Consider the following 23762-nt stretch of genomic DNA (forward strand, 5'->3'; position numbering starts at 1 on the left):
GATTGCAATTCAGATTGTGGATCGTGATTTTGTGTTAAAAGGTTCGTGATATGATTTTTTTGGAAAGATTGCCCAGCCCTAATTTGAATAATCAAGTTTTCAAATTTATGTAGGATTCATTAACCCTTTGCCGAAGCTACTTGGAAAGGGTTTGTGAGCTACCGGTGGCTCGCAAGCCAAGTGTTGGAGACCCCCTGATCTAATAGATTAGTGATAAAAGTAGGAAATATCTTAACAATTTATCAGCCGTCTCTTATAAGGCCTTGCGTAAATATCTTCAAAACAGCAGAACTGAGATGTTAAAAAATATATATGAGCATCAATACAAGAAATAATGTGCACGTCTGTTTAATTTTTCTGTGATGATAACATAAGGCTTAATTGCTTTCTTCCCTAGGACCTGGGATTCCCACCACGACATTGCATAACATGAACAACCCATCATGTAAGTTATTAAAAATGTATTATATAATTTAAAAATCTGAAATCTTTAGAAGTTAATGTTGGAATGTGTTTCTTTGTTGAGGAGTTTGCATGTTCTGCCTATGCCTGTGTTTGAACTCTGGTGCTGCTTCCCATTCCAAATTTGGATAAATTATGTTAAATGACAACTCTGACTTGTCCCAGTGCTGCTACTGTCCCGTAGCTCATGGATCCTGCACCCTGTATCTTGGGCTTGGTTGTTATCTTTATTAAAGTTGCATGATATACCACGCTGAAAAAAAAAAATTAAATGGTATGGTGCCAGCATTTCTGTATTTTTGGTACCAGAAGACAAGTTTAGTTCCACCCAGCCCCTAACTCCCACTCTCAACACACAGTAGAATATACAGGGGAACGGTTAGGACTAAATTTAGGGTTTTGACACCGTGAAGGTTTCACGGGCGAACCATGTGTTTTGACGATTATCTGCATGGCCCAGCTCTCCCACCTTACTTCAACATTCTTTAGAGATCACAAGGTCAAAGTCGTCATACCCACACCTGGAGACTTCACAGGGAAACTCGGTTTGTTGGGAATGATTTGATTTGATTGAGAATCGCTGCTTGTATTGATGTGTAATGTGCCATGATGATGTGGCACAACGGGAAAGCTGTTGGGTGCGTTGGTATCCATTTTTACTTTCTCATATACAAAGTATAGGGAAAGTATTGGAATCGTCCAAAATTTCGATTTCGAGATTTTAGTGAATCTTGACGTTTTAGACCCCCTGAGTCTGAATATACCATTTTTAGAATTATGTCTATGTGTCTGTCTGTCTGTGTGTGTAAACACGATAAATTGAGTACGCTTTCATTTCGGTCAACCAAATTTTACATACAAGTATTAGGTATAAAGAGATTTCTATCAACTTTTGGGCTATTTCCGCTAACCGGAAGTGATACTTTACCTTTTATTCATGCAGATGCCGAGTCCGATTTATTCAACTTTGCTTTTATAATAATTGTTCAATGTATTATTCATTTTATTTGATGTTGATGGTTCTTTAATGTACATAGTATAAAAATATAACCATTGTCTTGGGGTTTACACCTTAAATATCCATCCCCATATCTGAGTATACGAGAAAGTCGAGGGGAGACCACTCCTAATTTTTTGCTTTGGTACCATTACTGAGGTCCGAAAGCTGGAATCGATACCAAACTCAAATCTACGTATATATGGAGTTTGCATTTTTTCCTGATGCTTATTTTAACGCTTCATAAAATGTAGGAATACCGTTAACTGGAATTTTCATATTAGCGCCAGTTATGTGTGTGTATGTGTGTTTTTTGTTTTAATAAGAGGCCTGGGCACCCATTGCAAGATTGTTTCCTGCCATACACGCAGTCTGTGGCAGAGCAAGCACTTTGAAGTAGAAGGGGCACGATTGTTAGTTGGCCACACATTCAAGAACCTCTTCCACCCTAGTAATACATGCCCACCGTGTAACACACACAATTTAGCTTATGATCAATGAAAGCAGTCTACATGGTGAACTTAAAGATACATGTTAGTAGAATGTGTCCCCATCTAATATGAAGAGATTTCTATTAGTCTATCAGGAGACATTCTTCCCTAGAAAATGTAGAGCAGGGGTCCCCAACTCTGGTCCTGGAGGGCTGCAAGTTTTCATTCTCACCCTTTTCTTAATGAGTGACCTGTTTTTGCTGCTAATTAACTTCTTTTGAATTCATTTTAACTGACTTGTTTTTTAAGATTTGTTCCCCTGAATTTCTTCATTGTTCCTCTGAATCGCTTCATTTCTTTCCTTAAATGGCACCCAAACTGAAATGAAATGTGACGTGAGTGAGCCAACAGAAGACCAACTAAGTCAGGGCCTCAAACTCCAACTAATTTCACTCCAACCAGTTGCTTAATTAGGCGCTGATTCTTGTTGTTAATTAAACCTGTTCTTTAATTCCATGGCTTGTTTGCTGCTCTCATTGTGCAATAGCAAGACATTTCTGAAATTGTTAATTTTCTGTTTTCTAAGAGTGCTGTTAGTAAGTTTTGGGGACCTGAGCAGATCAACATCCTGAGACCTTCATCTTTCTTTATTTTTAGACTAGGGGTTCCTCCTTCCAACCCTTCCAGCCTGTGCTACACGCCAGCCACTCCGCGTCTCTGCTGCTCGCGTTGTAAAGAGGGGGGCTGAATGCACCCCAAGGAGACGCGGCCTCTCCACCAAAACCCCCTTTTTAAACGGTGATACAATGGGAAACAAATACAGTTGTTTTTTTACCTCCTCTTTGCTCGATCAGCTGCTGGCTTACTGCTGCTGCCATGCCACATGATCTGCATCTCGTGCGGTGTTTTGAACATTTAAAAGCCTGTACAACAGCTGTCCTACTCTTTCTCTTTTATTTCTGGCCCTGGGCGTGCTGAAATCCCTTGGCACAAAGTTTCATCTCGCGGGACGTGGGTTCTTGATATTTTTTAGTTTATAATTTAAAAATGGAATAAGAATCTGAAAATCTAACAACATCACATTAAAGTTCGATAAATTCTGAAAAGAACGACACCAAATATGTAGGTTTCAAAATAAGCCCAATTTAAAGCGTGACATAAAAAAGTCACCGTTGCACTTTTAAGCTTAGGATTTTATAAACTGTATATAGAGAGTAATTATTGTATGATGGACGCAGTTTGCTGGTCATGTTTTGTATCTCATTATTGTTTGGCTTCTGATTAGTTAAAAAGAAACAATGAAGGGGGCTGAACCTTTATTAAAATTAATTGAAAAGAAGTTAATTAGCAGCAAAAGCAGGTCACTAATTAAGATAAGGGTTAGAATGAAAACCTGCAGTCACTGCGGCCCTGCAGGTTCCTTTAGGTGACTGGGGAAGGGGGGGCAGGTGATGGAGTCCCAAAGTAAAGAACCTTCTGGCAATCAGCAACAAGGCCCAGTCTTCACAAAAGCAAGTGGCAGGCTTGTTTATCTGAACACCTCCGCTCCGACTACACCCACGTGTTACTAAGAGCGACTTTCTGTTTTAAGGTTGTCATCACAACTGGTAATGTAATAAGTGCCATCTAATTTAAGGATGAAAAGCCACAGGAGTTAATAACCTTATACTTTAAAATAAAAAAGAATGATTTTCTCTTCTAAAGTTTTACATCTCAATTCTAGTCTGATTCGTCAACCCCTGCCTGTTAAAAGCTTGTAATTTCTGCTTTAGTTACTTCAAATCTTGCCACTTGTTTATTTTCTGCAATCAATATATTCTTTTATGGGATAATGTACTTGCTGGTCACACTATGCAAAACAGGTGGACAATGACTTTAATGTTACTGTAACAATTATTGGTTCCTTATTTTAAATAATATTATATCACCAAGCTAAAGGCAACTAAATACACATTTCGATAACTAAATTTCATTCATGACCTGAACCAGCTTGCGCTGTTTGCCCATTTGGGCTTTTCACTCCGATTCCTGAAGTAGGTATCAGTTGACAAATGAGTACATGCTGCCGCCAAATCTTGTAAGGGTCCCTTAACCTTCCTGAACGTGACATAAACCAAAAGTGTCAGCAACAACAACAACATTTATTTTTATAGCACATTTTCATACAAATCAGCGGTGGGTTGGCGCCCCGCCCAGGATTGATTCCTGCCTTGCGCCCCGTGTTGGCTCCAGCAGACCCCCGTGACCCTGTGTTCGGATTCAATGGGTTGGAAAATGGATGGATGGATTTTCATACAAATATTGTAGCTCAAAGTGCTTTACGAGATGAAGAAAGAAAAGTATATAAGAATAAAAATATAAAAATAACATTAGGCAATACTTAATAACAAAGAATAAAGTAAGGTCCGGTGGCCTGGATGACAGAAAAACAAAAATAAATAAATAAAAACTCCAGAGGGCTGGAGAGAAAAAATAAAAATCTGCAGGGACCACCCAGTCCCCATTGTGTCAGGACACATTTGAATTGATTTATAGAAACTCCAATTAAACTCATGGCCAATTAAAGAACAATTCTGATCAGACCTTAAAGAATTTATCTTTCCCCAAGAAGAAAAATGAGAGGGCCTGCCTTTAATAACCTTTCTCTCGCAGAGAAAACATTACTACAACAAAATAAGAGAAAAACACGAACAAATGACACAAGATGTTTTGACTGAAGTTCTATAAAAAGGAAGAATATAGTGTACTGAGAGAAAGTCGACTTCTGGGCCTCTAATAAAATACAAAAAGTCAACGTCCTCTCACTGCCATCACATCTCTTTAATAGCAGACCTGAGGGCTCTGAAGACACACTCATTGCATATTCAGTACAAGTAACATAAGCGTCCTGTCCTGAAGCTGACAAACCGAGAAGTGCTGGGACACATTTGAATCGATTTATAGAAACTCCAATTAAACTCGTGGCCAATGAAAGAACAACTCTAATCAAACCTTTAAGAATTTACCCCAAGTAGATAAATGAGAGGGCCTGCCTTTAATAATCTTGCTCTCACGGAGCAAAGTAGGGTTCCTAAAACAAATTAAAGAAAAATAAAGAGAATAATTCTAGACATTTTGACTACATTTCAAAAAAATGAAAAAAAGTTTGTACTGAGAGAAAGGCAAAAGGCCACAGAGTCAAATTCTGGGCTTCTAATAAACTCCAAAAAGTCAATGTCCTCTCACTGTCATTCCATCTCTTTAATAGCAGCCTTGACGGCTCTGAAGACACACTCATTGCATAATAATTACAAGTAACCTAAGCGTCTTGTCCTGAAGGCGACATACTTACAGGTGTTAGGACACATTTGAATTGATTTAAAGAATCTCTGATTAAAGTTGTGGCCAATGAAAGAACACTTCTGATCAGGCCTTTATGAATGTATCTTTCCCCAGGTAGATAAATGAGAGGGCCTGCCTTTAATAATCTTGCTCTCACGGAGCAAACATTGCTACAGGGTTCCTACAACAAATAAGAGAGAAATAAAAGAAAATAATTCAAAAAATTTGACTAATTTAAAAAAAAAAAAATTATAAAAGGGTGTACTGAGAGAAAGGTAAAAGGCCAAAGAGTCAAATTCTGGGCTTCTAATAAACTCCAAAAAGTCAATGTCCTTTCACTGTCATTGTGACTCTTTAGTAGCAGACTTGACGGCTCTGAAGACATACTCATTGCATAATAGAAGTATAATAAAAGTCTCGTCCTGAGGGCGACATACTTAGAGGTGTTAGGACACATTTGAATTGATTTAAAGAATCTCTGATTAAAGTTGTGGCCAATGAAAGAACAGTTTTGATCAGACCTTTATGAATGTACCTTTCCCCAGGTAGATAAATGAGAGGGCCTGCCTTTAATATTCTTGCTCTCACGGAGCAAATATTGCTACAGGGTTCCTACAACAAATAAGAGAAAAATGCAGAGAATGATTCACATTTTAACTGAATTTCAAAAAAAAAACAAAAATAAGGTGCACCAAGAGAAAGGCAAAAGGCCAAGGAGTCAAATTCTGGACCTCTACAAAAATTCAAAAAGTCAATGTCCTCTCACTGTCATTGCGTCTCTTTAGTGGTAGAGTTGAGGGATCTGAAAACACACTTATTGCATAATAATTAGAAGTAACATAAATGTCCAAAAAATCTTATGGCCAATAAAAAATCAATCCTGATCAGATGTTTAAGAATGTATCTTTGCACAAGTAGATAAATGAGAGGGCCTGCCTTTAAATAAACCTGCTCTTATGGAGCAAACATCACTACAGACTTCTTACAACAAATGACAGAAAAATAAAGAGAATAATTCTAGACATTTTGACTAAATTAAAAAAAAAAGGGTGTATGGAGTCAACTTCCGGGCCTCTAATAAAAATCCAAAAAGTCAATGTCCTCTCACTGCCAGTGCATCTCTTTAATAGTAGACTTGACGGCTCGTAAGACGAACCCATTGCATAATAATTACAAGTAACATAAGCATCCAGTCCTGAAGGTGCCATACCAAGAAGTGTTAGGACATATGTGAATTAATTCAATGAAACGCTAGTGAGATCTCCATCTGTACCCCAGCTGCCACTGTGGAGGCATGCATGTGATGTCTGCTAGGAACAGCAGGCATATATAAGCGAATAATAATAATAATAATAATTCATTATGTTTATATAGTACTTTTCTCACTAGCGCTCCACACAGGGAGGACCCTGGGCAAAATCCTTGATCCCCTTACTGCAGGTCATTAACACTACCACTGTGCCACCTGGTATCCTAAACCTAACATAAATCCTAGGCAGGGCCTTTAGAGATCTTTTGAGGCCCTAAGCACTTAAGATTTTGGTGCCCCCGTATATATGAGCTGCACTCACTCTCAGTGGATGACTGAATGGGACGACCGACATGACTAAGACGAGAATAATCACATGAAAATTGATGACCATGTGGCAGCTATCAGATTATAATTTTGCTCTTTTCCCAAGATTAATATATACGAGTATCATTAACCTCTATTATTATTTTATTATTGTATATACAGTATGTATGTTATTTTTTCATTTAATGTGGGAGCCCTTTTATGTAGAACCTGGTTCAGCTTCACTATTTGCAGTTTTTCACTATATGGTCCATGGTAAATCCATAATTTCTGTGGTGCCCCCCTTCCCCTAAGCACCTGCTTATTTTTCTTAAAAGTTAATCCAGCCCCGATCCTAGGGTGCCAGAGTCTATAAATCTAGGATGCTTACAGCATAATAAATGCCATATTAAGAAATCCATTATAAACACGTGGTGTGACTTTCTTGTTTCCCTGCAGATTATTATATGCTTGAAAATAATACGATATTGGCAGAGAATGTGAAAGAAAAAAAAGTTCAACAGACAGAGTTCAGAATAATTTCTAATGAAGATTTTGGTGAGTAAAATTTCTTCTTAACAGTTAGTAATCTTCAAAAACCACTTGTTAAGTAAACTTTTTGCATCTTCTAATGGGAAACGCAGCTCCATAAAGTGGATGTGTTAAGGATAAATTCGGGATTTTTCAAGTCAAAGTTATTTCTTCACAAACATGATACGTATTTGCCACGCAAAGTTGTATTATAAAGTTAAGCGTTTTGTATAAATTAAAAAAAAAATTATCCAGCTCTGTCATTCTACAATAAATATTATGGGACACGGGGATCTAATTAAATAAAAGTGTAGAAACTTACTTAAATACGTCCTCTTGTAGTTTTGAAAAACTAAAACACGCCTTCCATGCTTACAATACATTTGTGACAAGAAAAGGTACAGTGGGAACCTCGGTTCACGAACCTCTCGGTACACGTACAACTCGGTTTACGACCAAAAAGTTCGCCAAACTTTTGCCTTGGTTCACGACCACACACTCGGTATACGAACAAGCCAGTTTCTCTTTCGGTTTGTACACGTTCAGTCTCTCCCTGTGCATTTCCTGTGCAGTGAGCAAGAGAGAGAGCGAGTGTGCGCGACACACACACACACAGGCAGCGTGAGAGAGTGCGACACACACACACACAGGCAGCGCGAGAGAGACAGAGGCACACACACAGGCAGCGTGAGAGAGTGCGACACACACACACACAGGCAGTGCGAGAGAGACAGAGGCACACAAACAGGCAGCACGAGAGAGTGCGACACACACAAACACACAGGCAGCACGAGAGAGACAGAGGCACACAAACAGGCAGCACGAGAGAGTGCAACACACACACACACACAGGCAGCGCGAGAGAGACAGAGGCACACACACATGCAGCACGAGAGAGCGCGACACACACACACACACAGGCAGCACGAGAGAGCGCGACACACACACACACATGCAGCGCAAGAGAGCGCGACACACACACAGGCAGTGTGAGAGAGCGCAACACACACAGGCAGTGCGAGAGAAACAGAGGCACACACACAGACAGAGCAAGAGTGCGCGACACGCATACACACAGGCAGTGCGAGAGAGACAGAGGCACACAAACAGGCAGCACGAGAGAGTGCGACACACACACACACACAGGCAGCACGAGAGAGACAGAGGCACACACACAGGCAGCACGAGAGAGCGCGACACACACACACAAACAGGCAGCATGAGAGAGTGCGACACACACACACACATGCAGCGCAAGAGAGCGCGACACACACACAGGCAGTGCGAGAGTGCGCGACACACACACACACACACAGGCAGTGTGAGAGAGCGCAACACACACAGGCAGTGCGAGAGAAACAGAGGCACACACACAGGCAGCGCGAGAGAGAGGTGGACGCATTAAGGTAGGAAGGCAGTTAAAGAATGCACTGGGCTTGATTTTGTTTTCACTTCTGTTTCCAGCGATTGGTTCATTGCGTGCATTGATGCAATGTTATTTTTCTTAGTGGTTTATTAAATTACGGATTATTTCAAATTTAAATTTTTTTCCATGTGCTTAAAACTCATTAAAAATAGTGCTTTTAGCCAGCGGTTGGTAGTGCTATAGCACGAACAATTGCAGTGTTAGTTTTCTCTGTTGTTCAAGGTTTTCTCAGTGTTATTTAATGTTTTTACTATTATGCTGTGCATTCTATGGTTTAATTAACTATATTTGTGCTTAAAAACTTAAAAAAAATATACATTTACATACAGTTTGTATGGTCTGGAATGGATTAATTGTATTTACATACAACCCTATGGGGGAAATTGCTTCAGTTCATGACCAAATCGGTTTACGACCAGAGTTTTGGAACAAATTATGGTCGTGAACTGAGGTTCTGCTGTATCGAGAAATAATCGTTTTCCTACGTATTCCTGGATTACTTTTCTCAAGGTAAGGATATTTTTTTTCTCTTCAATTGTGTAAGTTCTTATATACATACATCTGTGTTCACAGACTACTCTAAGTCTGTCATCAAGGTGGTCACCTAGATATTTATAAGTAAGTTACGTGTTTTTTACTTTATGCCCTCCCCCACCATAACCTATCGTCTATGGGGATTGACAGATCTCGACATTTTAGGGTCCCCTGATACCAAAAAAATTGATATCTCAATGATGGGTGTGCCTCTGTGTGTGTGTATGTATGTGTTACAGATTCTTGAGGATGGTCTACACCTAAAACGGTTGGATGTAAAAATACCAAACTCGAAAATTAAGCCTGTAATGAGATAACGATGTTCTGATTAGTTGTTGAGCCAAATCATGCAAGAGAAAGAGGCACTTAAGAGGAAGCCTCAAATACCGTAATTCTGCAATTAATTATGAATTCTTCTCATCAATTGCAATTGTAATGACCTGTTTTATAATCTGAAAGATCAGCGTCAGAGTGGTAAATAATTACTGAAATGTTATAGAATAATTTGGGTATCTTGCCTTCTAGGACACAAAGCCTACTGATACTCATGTCCAAATTTTAATACATTAAAAATAAATACTGTACTTAGTCAGCCCTTACATGGCTATTTTTACAATACAACCTTATGAGGCATGAGGAGCCACCAGAAAATGAAAACCTAAAAACTTACTGATGAAGTGGCAAACGTTTCAATACAAGAAAACATGCCTCCCATGTTTCTGATGCATGTTTGTGACGACAAAAGGGACATGGAAGTAATCGCTTTATGGTATATTTTTGATACTGTTTTTCTCAAGGTAAGGATACATTTTCTATTCACTTGTGTGAGTCCTTACATAAATATGGAAGTAAATCAAAACAAAACTAACCAAGTGACATAAACAAGTTACTGCAGCGTTTCTCAACCTTTAAGTATTTGCAACCCGAGTTTTCATAACAGTTTTTTTTTTTTTTTTATTTTATTAATTTTATTACAATCAATACATAGCAATCACATTTTTACAAAAAAAAAAAAAAAAGAATTATGCTAAGAACAGATCAATCCCCACCCTTGAGAGAGAGAGCAAGCCAAACGGTGTAAAATTTAAGGCTTTTAAAAAATACCTAAATCAACAAATTCTCTGTACTTTATAAACTTATTTCAAAATATTACTGATTAGATCCTGCCATGTTTTGAAAAAAGTCTGCACAGATCCTCTAACTGAGTATTTGATTTTTTCCAATTTTAAATAATATAACACCTCAGTTTCCCACTGACTTAAAGAGGAGAGTTTGGGTTCTTCCAGTTTATCAGAATAAGTCTGCGTGCCAACAGTGTAGTGAATGCAATCACAATTTGTTTGTCCTTCTCCACTTTAAGACCCTCTGGAAGAACCCCAAACACAGCTGTTAATGGGTTAGGAGGGATTGTGAGTCCATGGCTGTCTGAGAGGTAATTAAAAATTTTTGTCCAGAATAATGTTAATTTGGTGCAGGCCCAGAACATGTGACCTAGTGAGGCTGGAGCTAATTTGCAGCGTTCACAGGTTGGATCATGCCCTGGAAACATTTTGGAGAGTTTTAGTTGAGACAGATGTGCTCGATATATAATTTTGAGCTGTATAATTGTATGCTTTGCACATATGGAGCTCGAGTGAATTCTCTGCATTGCTACTTTCCACTCCTTTTCTGATATATTAATTGAGAGATCATTTTCCCAGTGTCCTCTTGGATCTTTGAAAGGAAGGGATTGTAAAAGGATTTTATATATTGTAGAGATGGAGTCTAACTCCTTTAAATTGAGCAATAAATTTTCCAGCATGGATGAGGGTGCCAGATGAGGAAAATCTGGAAGGTTCTGTTTAACAAAGTTCCTGATTTGAAGATAGTAAAAGAAATTTGTAGCTGGAATGTTAAATTTGGAATGTAATTGTTCATAGGATGCAAAGACGTTGTCTATATAAAGATCCCTAAGCAAGTTAATTCCAAATTTTTTCCAGATATTAAAAACTGCACATGTTTGTGAGGGTTGAAAGAGGTGGTTCTTTTGCAGGGGTGTCACAGAAAGAAGCTTCTCCGTCTTAAAATGCTTTCTACATTGGTTCCAGATTCTAAGTGAGTGGAGCACAATTGCGTTATTAGTGTATTGCCGATAACGTGTGTTTATTGGTGCACAAAGCAAGGAATACAAAGAACATAACAGTTTTAATCGCGCCCCCCTAACATTTTTTTTGAAATGTAGATGCATATTTTATTATACCTACTTAACTTTTATCGACATTTATCTAACTCTATATTTAGTGTTCAAGTATCAGAATGTAGTTTAAGTTAATTTGATTTTTTTTTATATTTTTGATTGTTTTTTTCTTTTTTTCACATCTTCGCGCGCCCCTAGGGGGCCCGCCCAACAGGTTGAGAACCACTGAGTTACTGTGATTTGGTCTTTCAAGAGGAAAGAAAACCTCTTAAAATGGCTGAATCTCATAATATTGGTGTTTGTTTGTTTAAAAATGACATGAAGAAACTATTTTACAATATGCATGTGCAATCGCAGTGTGTGAGTCAATACTAGAGAAATTTTTTGGCTTGAAAACTCGATGTATTCAGTTAAGTTTTTAGGTTTTTATTTTCCAGTGGAGTCCTGTGCCCCATAGGGTTCATTATAAAACTCCAGAATTGGCATTGTATATTTAAAAATTAATAGAAAATGCTTAACCTTAGAACACAGTTTTGAGTGGTAAAGGCATTTAGAACATGTTTGTGTAGAAATAACTTTGACTTGATAAACACCAAGCTTATCCTTTTTTTGGTATATAAGACTATAATATCATATTTCTTTTATTGTTTTCAGAACTGCCACTAAAATTATCATTTCCAGTGGACTTCTCTGAGTTACGACAATACCCCGTCCTTCTGATTGTGTAAGTGCGTCAGTTCAATTAACTTGGTACAAGAAGTATTCCATTATACTTGTTCAAAAATAATGCAACTGCTGAAAATAGTTCTAGTCTATTAAATAATGTGATTTCGAGAGAATATTTATTTACCTAGGCTTTAAAACTGACTAGGATGATATTAAGAATGACAAGAGGTCTGTTTAATGAAATTTCAACTAATGTTTATATATTTAAATATTGTACGGTTATGTGAAGGGGGAACACTGCGGATTACACTTCAAACTGTTAATGCGTTATTGTAATTCTTACAATGATCAACTTTTAATATGCATTGCTGAAGTCAAGCCAGAGTCATTTTACCGTTTAGCCAACATTACACTTACAGTAAGTGCTACTGTCTTGTCAATACATTTTTGGATTCAGTTTGTACAGAAACTTTCTACATTACAGATGATCTCCTGACATCACCATATCTTTCAGCCTCTTCATCAGTTCAGTCACAGTTACTTAGATAGACCCCTCAAAATGTCATTGTGTCATCATATCATCTCCTCAGTTTAGCAGCTGTTTATCATTTCTTTCAGTTTGTAAAAAATAGCTGACAGCCATACTTGAGTATAAGTAGCAATAGCTTTCTGGAAATTATTCTTTTCCCATGAGTAAACTACTCAAGTTAAAGTTTTAAAATAACTCGCATCAGGTGTCTTTAAGTATTAAAAGTATACGTAAATGCAGGGTCTCTCCATGCTTTGTGTCTGTGTATGTATATATATATATATATATATATATATATATATATATATTTTATAGTGACTTGAAAAAATCTGATGGCCAAAGTTTTATCTCGCAGGACTTGAAAAAAGTCTTGTCTCATTGCAGGATTTTTTATTATATATATATCCATCCATCCATTTTCTAACCCGCTGAATCTGAATACAGGGTCACGGGGGTCTGCTGGAGCCAATCCCAGCCAACACAGGGCACAAGGCAGGAACCAATCCTGGGCAGGGTGCCAACCACCACAGGACACACACTAGGGCCAATTCAGAATCGCCAATCCACCTAACCTGCATGTCTTTGGATAGTGGGAGGAAACCCACACAGACACGGGGAGAACATGCAAACTCCACGCAGGGAGGACCCGGGAAGCGAACCCAGGTCTCCTAACTGCGAGGCAGCAGCGCTACCACTGCGCCACCGTGCCGCCCTATATATATATATATAGTGACAAATAATGCCAAAAGATGTGATAAAGGTTTGGAGCAGCAACCCGTATATTGTATCCTGGCTGCTAAAATTGAAATTATTGAACAAAGATGTTCACAAGACTGAGTCCAAAACAGAACTGATCAAATACAGTGAAGATGGTGGCTTTAAAGGCCCGGTCAAGAAGTGGCATCATCTCTGGGGCCAGACCCAGAAGTGATGTTGTCTGGACCAGAAGTACCACCATCTCTGGGGGCTGGACCTGGAAGTGGTGTCATCGACGGTGCTGGAACCTGGTGGGATTCCCCGGGAATGGTATGCATGTAACTGAGAAAGACAGTAAGCACACTATGCCACCCCCTGGTCTGTGGTGGTATTACCATTACTCAGGCCCTTTAGCTGCCTCCTACTTGCATGTGTGTGACAATATATATATATATATATATATATATATATATATATATATATATATATATATAGAGAGAGAGAGAGAGAGAGAGAGAGAGAGAGAGAGAGAGAGAGAGAGAGAGAGAGATTTTGTAATAATGAGGCAATGAGAGATTATAAATCCTGTATATATTCAAAATAAAATGCACGGTTTAGCACGCTTAGAATAAAAAATGTCAAAACAATGCAAGTCTCCATAAGACTGATCAAGATGATGTTGCTTGTGGTGATAAAGATCTTGGGCAATAAGAGATGGGTCCAGGACGGTGGAAACCCAAAGTGACGTCAAATGTGGCATGGTTGTCAATCTTACGGCCTACAGAGACAGGAAGAGAAAAGGCATTAGTCAACAGCACCCTCTAGCTTTCTGGGGGAGTATTACAATGATCCAAGCCCTTAAACTGTCCCTTATTTGCATACATTATACATATGTATGTATATATATATATGTATATATATATATATATATATATACTGCGGTGGGCTGGCGCCTTGCCCGGTGTTTGTTTCCTGCCTTGCGTCCTGTGTTGGCTGGCATTGGCTCCAGCGGACCCTGTAGTTAGGATATAGGAGGTTGGATAATGGATGGAGATATATATATATATATATAAGTAATTCCTACTCCATTCAGTAAACATTCATCACAACCATTTTGTAATTTATGGATTGATAAAAAAAACAGGTTTCTTAATTAATATGTAAGTTCAATTAAAAGAAGTCAGGATGAAACCTGCAGCCATGGGGAGCCCCCAGGAAGCACCCAGGAACTTGGAAAGCACTGTTCTTAAATATATATATATATATATGTATGTGTATTTTTCAATAATAATTTTATTCTTTATTATTTCCTATACTGTTTTTTTCTTTATTATTGCTATTTTTGTGTATTTCAAATTAGCAAATATACATTCATTTGCTACAATTGCAATTGATATCTAAGCCATAAGGCTCTGCTGCTTCATTGTTTTATGGTTAAGTGCATTTAAAAAAAAAATGCCCGTGTCTACAGCCATTCACCATGTCGGAAAATTAGCTTTATTGACTTTTTATCAGATTAATTGATATCATTTGCACTTTTTAAGGCAGCATTTTGTATCATTTGGTGAAAATGTGTAATAGAAAGCGGCTTTCTATTAAACAATGTGCAGCTACAATTGAGTTAGGATACAAATGCTTTGCCTTTTTAAAGTCTTTTAATGTTTTTGTAAGTGAAAAAAAAAAAGAAAAACACTATCAATTATAATAGACGATCATTTTCACTGCTAAGTCAAAGTTTAAAACAGAAGGAGAAAAAGGTCAAGCAATTATGGAGTGATTTGCATGGCTGTGTTGACGATGTTGTCCTTCAGGCATTCCTAATCACAATAAACACAGCCATCTGAAGAATATCACTCCAGGCAGGTAGTCAATATGCATTTCTTTTCATGTTGAATGTTGCCGTTTACAGTGACGGAGCTCCTGGCAGCCAGCTGGTAACAGACAAGTTTCACCTTGACTGGGATTCGGTCCTTGTCAGCTCTGATAATGTCATTGTGGCCCGCTGCGATGGCAGAGGAAGTGGCTTCCAGGGACAGCGGATACTGCAGGAGGTTTACCGGCGATTGGGGACCGTCGAAGTGAAAGATCAAATAGCAGCAATCGAGTACGTATGGGAGTGAGTCACTGGTAGGGAAGTGCTGTTGGGTTTATCGGCCGTACTTATCAAATGTGACTTCATTGTTTCTTTTGTGCTGTTAGTAATAAAAATCTGTTTTATTAGTCTAAGTTATCAATGTAGTGCAGTATGTTTCTTTGCAAATGAAAATCACTCATGTGAATTCTATGCGATATCATCTCCTTAAGTCACAGAATTTCAGCTTGTTTAAAGGAAGCATGAAAAAGAGTTACTGTCCTTTCATCATTTGTTTTGTCCCCTCATTTTACTTGAAAGTGTTTTTGTTCTGTTTTATCTATCGTTTGATTAAACAAGCAAATTATACCTGTCAGAAAGCAGAATCAAACTAGAAAGCCACATGTCGAACAAAAAGGCAAGCAGAACCTCACATAGGAAAATGATTGAATCCAAACCCAAAAAACATTACAAGTACCTGAAAACGGCCCGCTGCTCTTCAAAGAACAAGTCCAACTCCACTTCATTTCTAATTGTATTACATGTCTGTGTGCCATATAGCTCTATGAATTATTCATTGGACAACTGATCATTATATAGCGCCTTTCAAATCTGTCTATCTATTATATAGTGCCTTTCAAATCTATCTACTATATAGTGCATTTCATATCTATCTATCTATCTATCTATCTATCTATCCTTAAATGTCTTATTTATCTATCTATCTATCTATCCTAAAATGTCTTATTTATCTGACTGTCTATTATATAGTGCCTTTCACATCTATCTATCTATCTATCTATCTATCTATCTATCTATCTATCTATCTATTTTGAACTACCAGGGGTCGCACCAGCCACCCAAACACCTGACACGACAGAGACAAATGCCATAAAACAGAAGGCTTTTATTCCATGGGAAAGGTTTTCCAGTTGTTTCCCAGCTAGCACTAATAACAATACAACCCAGAAATACAGCAGTTCTGTTTCTCTTTTCTTTCTTCCTTCACCTCAATTCCTTCACAAGCAAGCATCATCCCACTTTCTCCCAACTCTGGTTTGTCTCTGTGAGGTAGATGGCTCCTTTTTTGGCCCCACTCAGGAGTGCTCCAGCTGGCTCATTAGGGAGGTCTGGAATTGCTCCCAGCTGTGGCTGAAGCCCAACATAGGGCTCTGCAGTGTCCACGGTTCCCCCTGGTGATATCAACGGAACCCAACAGGACTGTGCTGACCAATAGTAGTTCCCATTCAGCCCTGTGGGAGTCCGAGGTGCCGTTGCAACCGAGGGGGGCTGCCAAATATCAGGTCAGGGAAGACAGCGCCCTTCAAAGGCCATCTCCCCCGTTTCTTCCTTTAAGGAGGCATCCCAGCCAAATCTCACACTGTCTATTATATAGTGCCTTTCATATCTATCTATCATTCTTGGTTACAAAAAGGCTGTAACATCTATCTATCTTACAAAAAGGTCCTAACATCTATCTATCTATCTATCTATCTATCTATCTATCTATCTATCTATCTATCTATCTATCTATCTATCCTGCCAACTATACTAAATTTTCTATCTACTATTTATCTACTACTAGTTTGTAGGTCACTTACTCTGGCTTGATGGCCTTCCCTGGCCGACATACCATGTGCACTTAGAAAGAAGTTCAGGCCCGGCTAGTATTTGGATGGGAGACCATCTAAGAAAAGCTTGGGTTGCTGCTGGAAGAGCTGTTGGTGAAGCCAGCAGGGGGCACAAACCCTATGGTCTGAATGTGGATCCCAATGCTCTAGTGCAGTGATGGCGAAACTGTGCTTCAAAAATGTTGCCGTCTTTTGGATGAGACTTAAAATCGAGGTCCTGACTCTCTCTGGTCATAAAAGATACCTGGGAATCCTTAGTAAATAGTGGTCGGTATGCCAATGTCCTGACTAAATTGTCCACCACAGCCTATTCATTTTGGCCCCCTAATCATCCCCTACCTGTAAATAGCTATCACCCCAACCACTATATATATATACTGTACATATATATATATATATATATATATATATAGTGCCTTTCAGATCTGTCTATCTCTCTGTCTGTCTAGCTGTATCTCTTTTTATTGTCATATTGTCATATTTATTGTCATAGTCTTTAACACATTCATTATCTTTGTATTCTGATGTCAGGTTAATGAGGTGGAAACAGCTCAGTTATTACTCCTTATTTTTAGTTTTCTACAGATAATAACAAAATAATATATTGTAATAGAGTTTAGTAAATACTAAAATGAAGATTTTGCTTCTTGAACACTTTTCGGTGCATTTTATTGACTTTAGCCTGCTGATTCCAAAACAAAAAAACCAAAACACTTTTAAGTGTTCCTACCGTGTACCATTTTATTGTAATTGCCTGCGTTGTGATTTCCTGTCATATTATAAGTATGCATATACAGTCCCTGACAGATTATTAGGAACACCTACCTCTTCACCTGCTTGTCCATGCAATTCTCTTACCAGACGATCATGTGGCAGCAGTGCAATAAAATAAAATCAGGCAGAGACGGGTCAGGAGCTTCAGTTCAAGTTCACATTAAACACCAGAATGGGGAAACAAATGTGTGACCCCAGTGATTTTGACTTTGGCGTGATATCAATACTACTAGTAGGCATGTGGCTCAGACATCTCAAGTACTTTTGTTCCATTTGTGTAATGAGAACGCTGTGTTAAAGTATCTTAATAAATTTAAAAGAACTGGCCACTCCATAAGCATTTGGCTTGAAGACAGAAAGTCGTGTCACATTAGCCATTTGTTGAACCAGCAAAGGTTTTTTTACCTCCTCATTACACCAAACTTGGAGTGATGAAAAACTTTGTGAAGCGATAAACAAGGAAGCTGAAAGATGTTTTTGTGAATAACTGATGTCAATATTAAGGAAAGTATTTCCATTGGTCCACACATCAGATGTGTCATCAATGACAAAAGAATCAAAGATCTGCTCATGGAGTCTGAGGATATCACAAGAAAAGCATTCAACAATGTTGTTGAGAATTTTCTTAGCAACTACAGAGCACCAAACTACAGTACGGCCAGATGGTGGACAACATGCTTTAAGCATACAAAGCCATAAAGTGCAACAAATCTCTAAAAATGAGTTTTCTGCAGTCACACTTGGACTTTTTTCCTTGCTAATCTTGGTGCACTCAGTGACAAACACGGTGAAGAATTTCACCAGGACATTGCAACGATGAAAAAGCAGAATCAGGGCAGGTGGAATCCATCCATGCTGGTTGACTATTGTTGGACATTGAAACGAGAACCACAATGTAAATGAAAATCAGCAGCAAAACATATTTAGCTCAACTGAACAAAGTCAGTGAATCCACATCATTAAGTGGTTAAACACACTACATTCAGTAAAGGTTAATTTTATGTTTCTCCTTATTCCTACGTGATATTATCAATCTAAAATTAATATTTTCTTCAAACTGAAGCTGTCCATCAAATTCACCAAAAACTTTTCAGGAAGCAAAACCTTCAGAAAAATTTGTTGTCTGGTATAACTGTAACATTGTCGGTGCCAGTTTTGATTAATAATTAGAAATTGTGACTTTATGGTGATGATGATGATATACTTTAATAATCCCTGAGGGGAAGTTGTCTTTTGGCATGACCTTTCACCGTCATTTTTGTCTATGTTCATTACAGGTACCTATCAAAGTTAAAGTATGTCGATCCAACACGCATTGGAGTTTTTGGAAGGGTAAGATTGAAAATGTTATATTTTTCTTTAACTAGGGTGAGGACCTGTTAACATTGCTTTGTAACAGTTAACATTTTTAAGAGTCTAAGACAGTGAATAATGTAGTGGTTGGGGGAAGAAGGGTCGACAAAGGCGGGAGTAGTTTGGGGTGTAAACACGGTCCTCCTTGTTTAGTAACAAGCTCTTAAACAATAGAAACACTCGATGGCGTGAAGACGATAACCAAATCAAATACCATGTAGCCAAGTGGCCTCTGTTCGTTAAGTTCTGTTCTCTCATCTGCTTGGTTAATGACGCCTCCATCCGGGTTGTCCTTTTGAAGCTCCGTGATTGTAAGAAGCGGGGATAGTTGCCCTCACTGGGCGATTTCTGCAGGCTGTGGAGGAAGAACATGACATATATAGGTGAGGCGTCATCTGGAGTACCGGATGCAGTTTTGGTCTCCAGGCTACAAAAAGGACATAACAGCAGTAGAGAAAGTCCAGAGAAGAGCAACTAGGCTGATTACAGAACTACAAGGGGATGAGTTAGGAGGAAAGATTAAAAGATTTAGGAGTCATAGTGGACTTGACACTATCAACTCTCAGACAGTGTTTAGAAGCCATTAAGAAGGCAAACAGAATGTCAGGTTATATAGCGCCTTGATGTGTGGAGTACAAGTCACAGGAGGTTCTGCTCAACCTTTATAACACACTGGTGAGGTCTCATCTTGCGTACTGGGTGTAGTTTTGGGTCTCCAGGCTACTAAAAGGACAAAACAGCACTAGAGAAAGTCCAGAGAAGAGCAACCAGGCTGATTCCAGAGCTACAAGGGGATGAGCTAGGAGGAAAGATTAAAAGATTTAGGAGTCTTAGTGGACTTGACACTATCAACTATCAGACAGTGTTTAGAAGCCATTAAGAAGGCAAACAGAATGTTAGGTTATATAGCACAGTGTGTGGAGTACAAGTCACAGGAGGTTCTGCTCAAGCTCTTTAACACACTGGTGAGGCCTTATCTGGAGTACTGGGTGCAGGTTTGGTCTCCAGGCTACAAAAAGGACATAACAGCAGTAGAGAAAGTCCAGAGAAGAGCGACTAGGCTGATTACAGAGCTACAAGGGGATGAGTTAGGAGGAAAGATTAAAAGATCTGAGCCTTTACAGTTTGAGCAAAAGATGATTAAGAGGAGACCTGAGTGAAGTGTTTAAAATTATGAAGGGAATTAGTACAGTGGATCGAGACGGTGACTTTAAAATGAGTTCATCAAGAACACGGGTACACAGTTGGAAACTTCCATCCATCCATTTACCAACCCGCTGAATCCAAACACAAGGTCACGGTGGTCTGCTGGAGCCAATCCCAGCCAACACAGGGCACAAGGCAGGAACCAATCCTGGGCAGGACACACACAAACACACACTAGGACCAATTCAGAGCCACCAATCCACCTAACCAGCATGTCTTTAGACTGTGGGAGGAAACTGGAGCACCCGGAGGAAACCCACGCAGACACGAGGAGAACATGCAAACTCCACGCAGGGAGGACCCGGGGTCGCCACCGTGCTGCCCCAGTTGGAAACCTGTTACGGGTAAATTTTGCATAAACATTAGGAAGTTTTTCTTTACACAAAGAACGATAAACACTTGGAATAAGTGACCGAGTGGTGTGGTGGACAGTAGGACTTTAGGGACTTTCAAAACTCGACTTGATGTTTTCTTGGAAGAAATAAGAGGATAGGACTGGCGAGCTTTGTTGGGCTGACTGGCTTGTTCTCATCTAGATTGTTCTAAAGTCTGTTAGTGACAGCGCCCCCTTTCGGCCCAGGGTGGTACTGCACACCAGGGACGAGCTTGGATGGTGATTCTCAAACGCACACAGGTGAAATTGACCAAATTCGAATGTTTTTTTATTATTTAAATATGACGTAGCTTGAGAACCTTCCTACTGAATTAAAACCCACAATTAGATATATAGAAACGAAAGACCTGTGTGTTTGTGTATGTGTGTATGGAGCAGTCCGCTCTGCTCGTGCTCAACCACAGCCACTAGATGGCGCACGCATTCACTTTTACATTTTTTCACCACTTGCACACACCTCACTTCTCACTATGAAAGATCCATGTGCTGCAAATGGCATCAGGCAACAACAACGTTATGCTACTGAAGAGACACAACTTTGAAATGATGCAAATGCCGCGGCTCAACAACGTGCAAGTGAAAAACCTCAGTAACGGAGGGCAAGGCTTGGAATGGTCACTAAAAACATTGTCTATCTGGAGGTGTTTTCTCGAGACAAAGATTCATAGGACTGATATGCCAGCTAAGACATGGTGTCGCCAGGGTCTTCTTATGAAAGCCAGTGGGGCAGAAAGCACAGGTGGGTCCATGTCCTCTGCTCTGGGTAGTAATTCTTAAGAGTTAGCCGACACCTCTCTCAGTTCATGAATATAGTAAAACTGCTAGGGAGTCTTTGGGTTATTTATTGTACCGAAGACAACACGCAGCTAGTATTAAAATAAATAGATTTTTAGGAACAATGCTGGGTTAAATAAAGATGTTACACCCAAAGTTATATCACTTGAAGTAACAGATGTGAAATAATAAAGAATAATTTATAAGATGTTCAGCTTAACAGCCTTAAATGTCAGGAAAGAAAGGCACACATCCCGGTGTCTGTGATGCTGAAGGTGCTTTGATTCAAGTGATTGTTGTAACTGCTTTTGTCTGTGACATAAAGTAATATGCTAAACAGGGAACAACGAATCACTTATAGATGACTGACCTGAATTTAATAAAAAAAAATATATATATCAGTCATTCAATGCACAGTGGCATTCATGATCACAAAGTGCTTTTGAAATATTATAAAGATTATGTAATACATACAGTACAATTTTAATAAATTCTTAGAGAATGCGTACAACTCCAATTCCAAAAAACTCAGAAAGTATGGAGAATGCTAGCAGCCACACCGCCTGTGCTTCTGAAGAGGTCATTATGGTGACCCCTGGGAAGGACTTGGATGGGAGACCATCTAGGAAAAGCTTAGTTTGTTGCTGGCAGAGGTGTTGGTGGGGCTAGCAGGGGAGGCGCTTACCCCGTGGTCTGAATGTCGGTACCAATGCCCCAGTGCAGTGACGGGGACGCTGTGCTGTAAAAATGGAGCCATCCTTCAGTTGCGGTCCTGACCCTCTGTGGTCATTAAAGATCTTTGGGCATCCTTTTGAAAAGAGAAGGGTGTATCCCAATGTCCTGGCAAAATTGCCCATCACAGCCTCTTCCATTCTGACCACCTAATCATCCCCTGTCTCTGATTGGCTATCTCACTCACCCATTCAATGCCTAACACCTCATCTGTGTGTTGAGCATACTGGCGCAATAATGGCTGCCATCGCATCATCCAGGTGGGTGCCACACATTGGTGGTAGTTGAAGTGGATCCCCTCTGTCTAAGCGCATTGAGTAGCAAGAAAAGCACTATATAAATATAATTATCATTATTTATTATTAATAAAAACAAAAAAAAAGTGATTTGTAAATTTACTTTGACTTGTATTCAAATGCAAACAGTATAAAGAAAAAACATTTTACCCAATCAATTGCTTTCTGTTTTGAAGATATACGTTTATTCTGAAATTGGTGCAGGTAACATTCTACAAAGGTTGGCATCTGAAAATTAATATCTTATTATAATTAAAGGGACTGTCACCTGTTTTTACAAAGGCAGTCACTTGTTTGTATAACAGTGATATTAGTATCACTGAAATTGAAGGAAAGCTCTATAGTTACTTACAACCTACACATGATAGATAGATTTTAATAAGTGTAGTAGGCAGGATTAGATAGATAGATAGATTTTAATAAGTGTAGTAGGCAGGATTAGATAGATAGATAGATAGATAGATAGATAGATAAATAGATAGATAGATAGAGATTTTAATAAGTGTAGTAGGCAGGATTAGATAGATAGATCGATAGATAGATTTTAATAAGTGTAGTAGGCAGGATTAGATAGATAGATTGTAATAAGTGTAGTATGCAGGATTAGATAGATAAATAGATTTTAATTAGTGTAGTAGGCAGAAATAATAGATAGATAGATTTTAATAAGTGTAGTAGGCAGGATTAGATAGATTTTAATAAGTGTAGTGGGCAGGATAGATAGATAGATAGACAGATAGATAGATAGAAAAGGCATTGTAAAAGCAAAAACATTGCTCAAATTTGTATTACCATTTGAATGTCAAACAGAAAATTGTGATTATCTCGAAAACCGGTTGTTTTTCGAAAAAATGCAAAGCAACAAAAAATGTTTAGAATGTGATACTTTGCCATAATATGATGTGAAATTATGTAATTTTTTTATATTTTTGGGGAACGTTTCAGGTAAAGTAACACTTGCTGTTAGCGGAAATAACTCAAAGTTGATAGAAGTCTATGTTTTGTACTTAATACTTATATGCAAAATTTGGTTACCCAAAGTGAAAACGTACTCAAGTTATTGTGTTTAAACACTGACAGACAGACTGACACACAGACATAATTCCAAAAATGGTATTTTTGGACTCAGGGAGATCTAAAACATCGATATTCATCAAAATCTCGAGGTTGAATATTTGGACGATTACAATAGTTTCCCTGTACTTTG

General features: G+C 38.7%; 1 protein-coding gene across 2 annotated transcripts in view; it reads left to right on the plus strand.

The window, feature by feature from the left end:
- LOC120530791 (inactive dipeptidyl peptidase 10-like) overlaps positions 1–23762 on the plus strand; it is an 898875-nt gene that overhangs the window by 850277 nt on the left and 24836 nt on the right. For both annotated transcript variants that reach the window (XM_039755400.1, XM_039755402.1), the window contains exons 17-21: positions 398–445; positions 7226–7324; positions 12088–12157; positions 15234–15428; positions 19078–19132. In XM_039755400.1, the coding sequence (XP_039611334.1) occupies positions 398–445; positions 7226–7324; positions 12088–12157; positions 15234–15428; positions 19078–19132 (467 nt within the window). The remainder of the gene's footprint in view (positions 1–397; positions 446–7225; positions 7325–12087; positions 12158–15233; positions 15429–19077; positions 19133–23762) is intronic.

The sequence above is a fragment of the Polypterus senegalus genome, chromosome 6 (assembly GCF_016835505.1).
Source record: "Polypterus senegalus isolate Bchr_013 chromosome 6, ASM1683550v1, whole genome shotgun sequence".
Lineage (NCBI taxonomy): Eukaryota > Metazoa > Chordata > Cladistia > Polypteriformes > Polypteridae > Polypterus > Polypterus senegalus.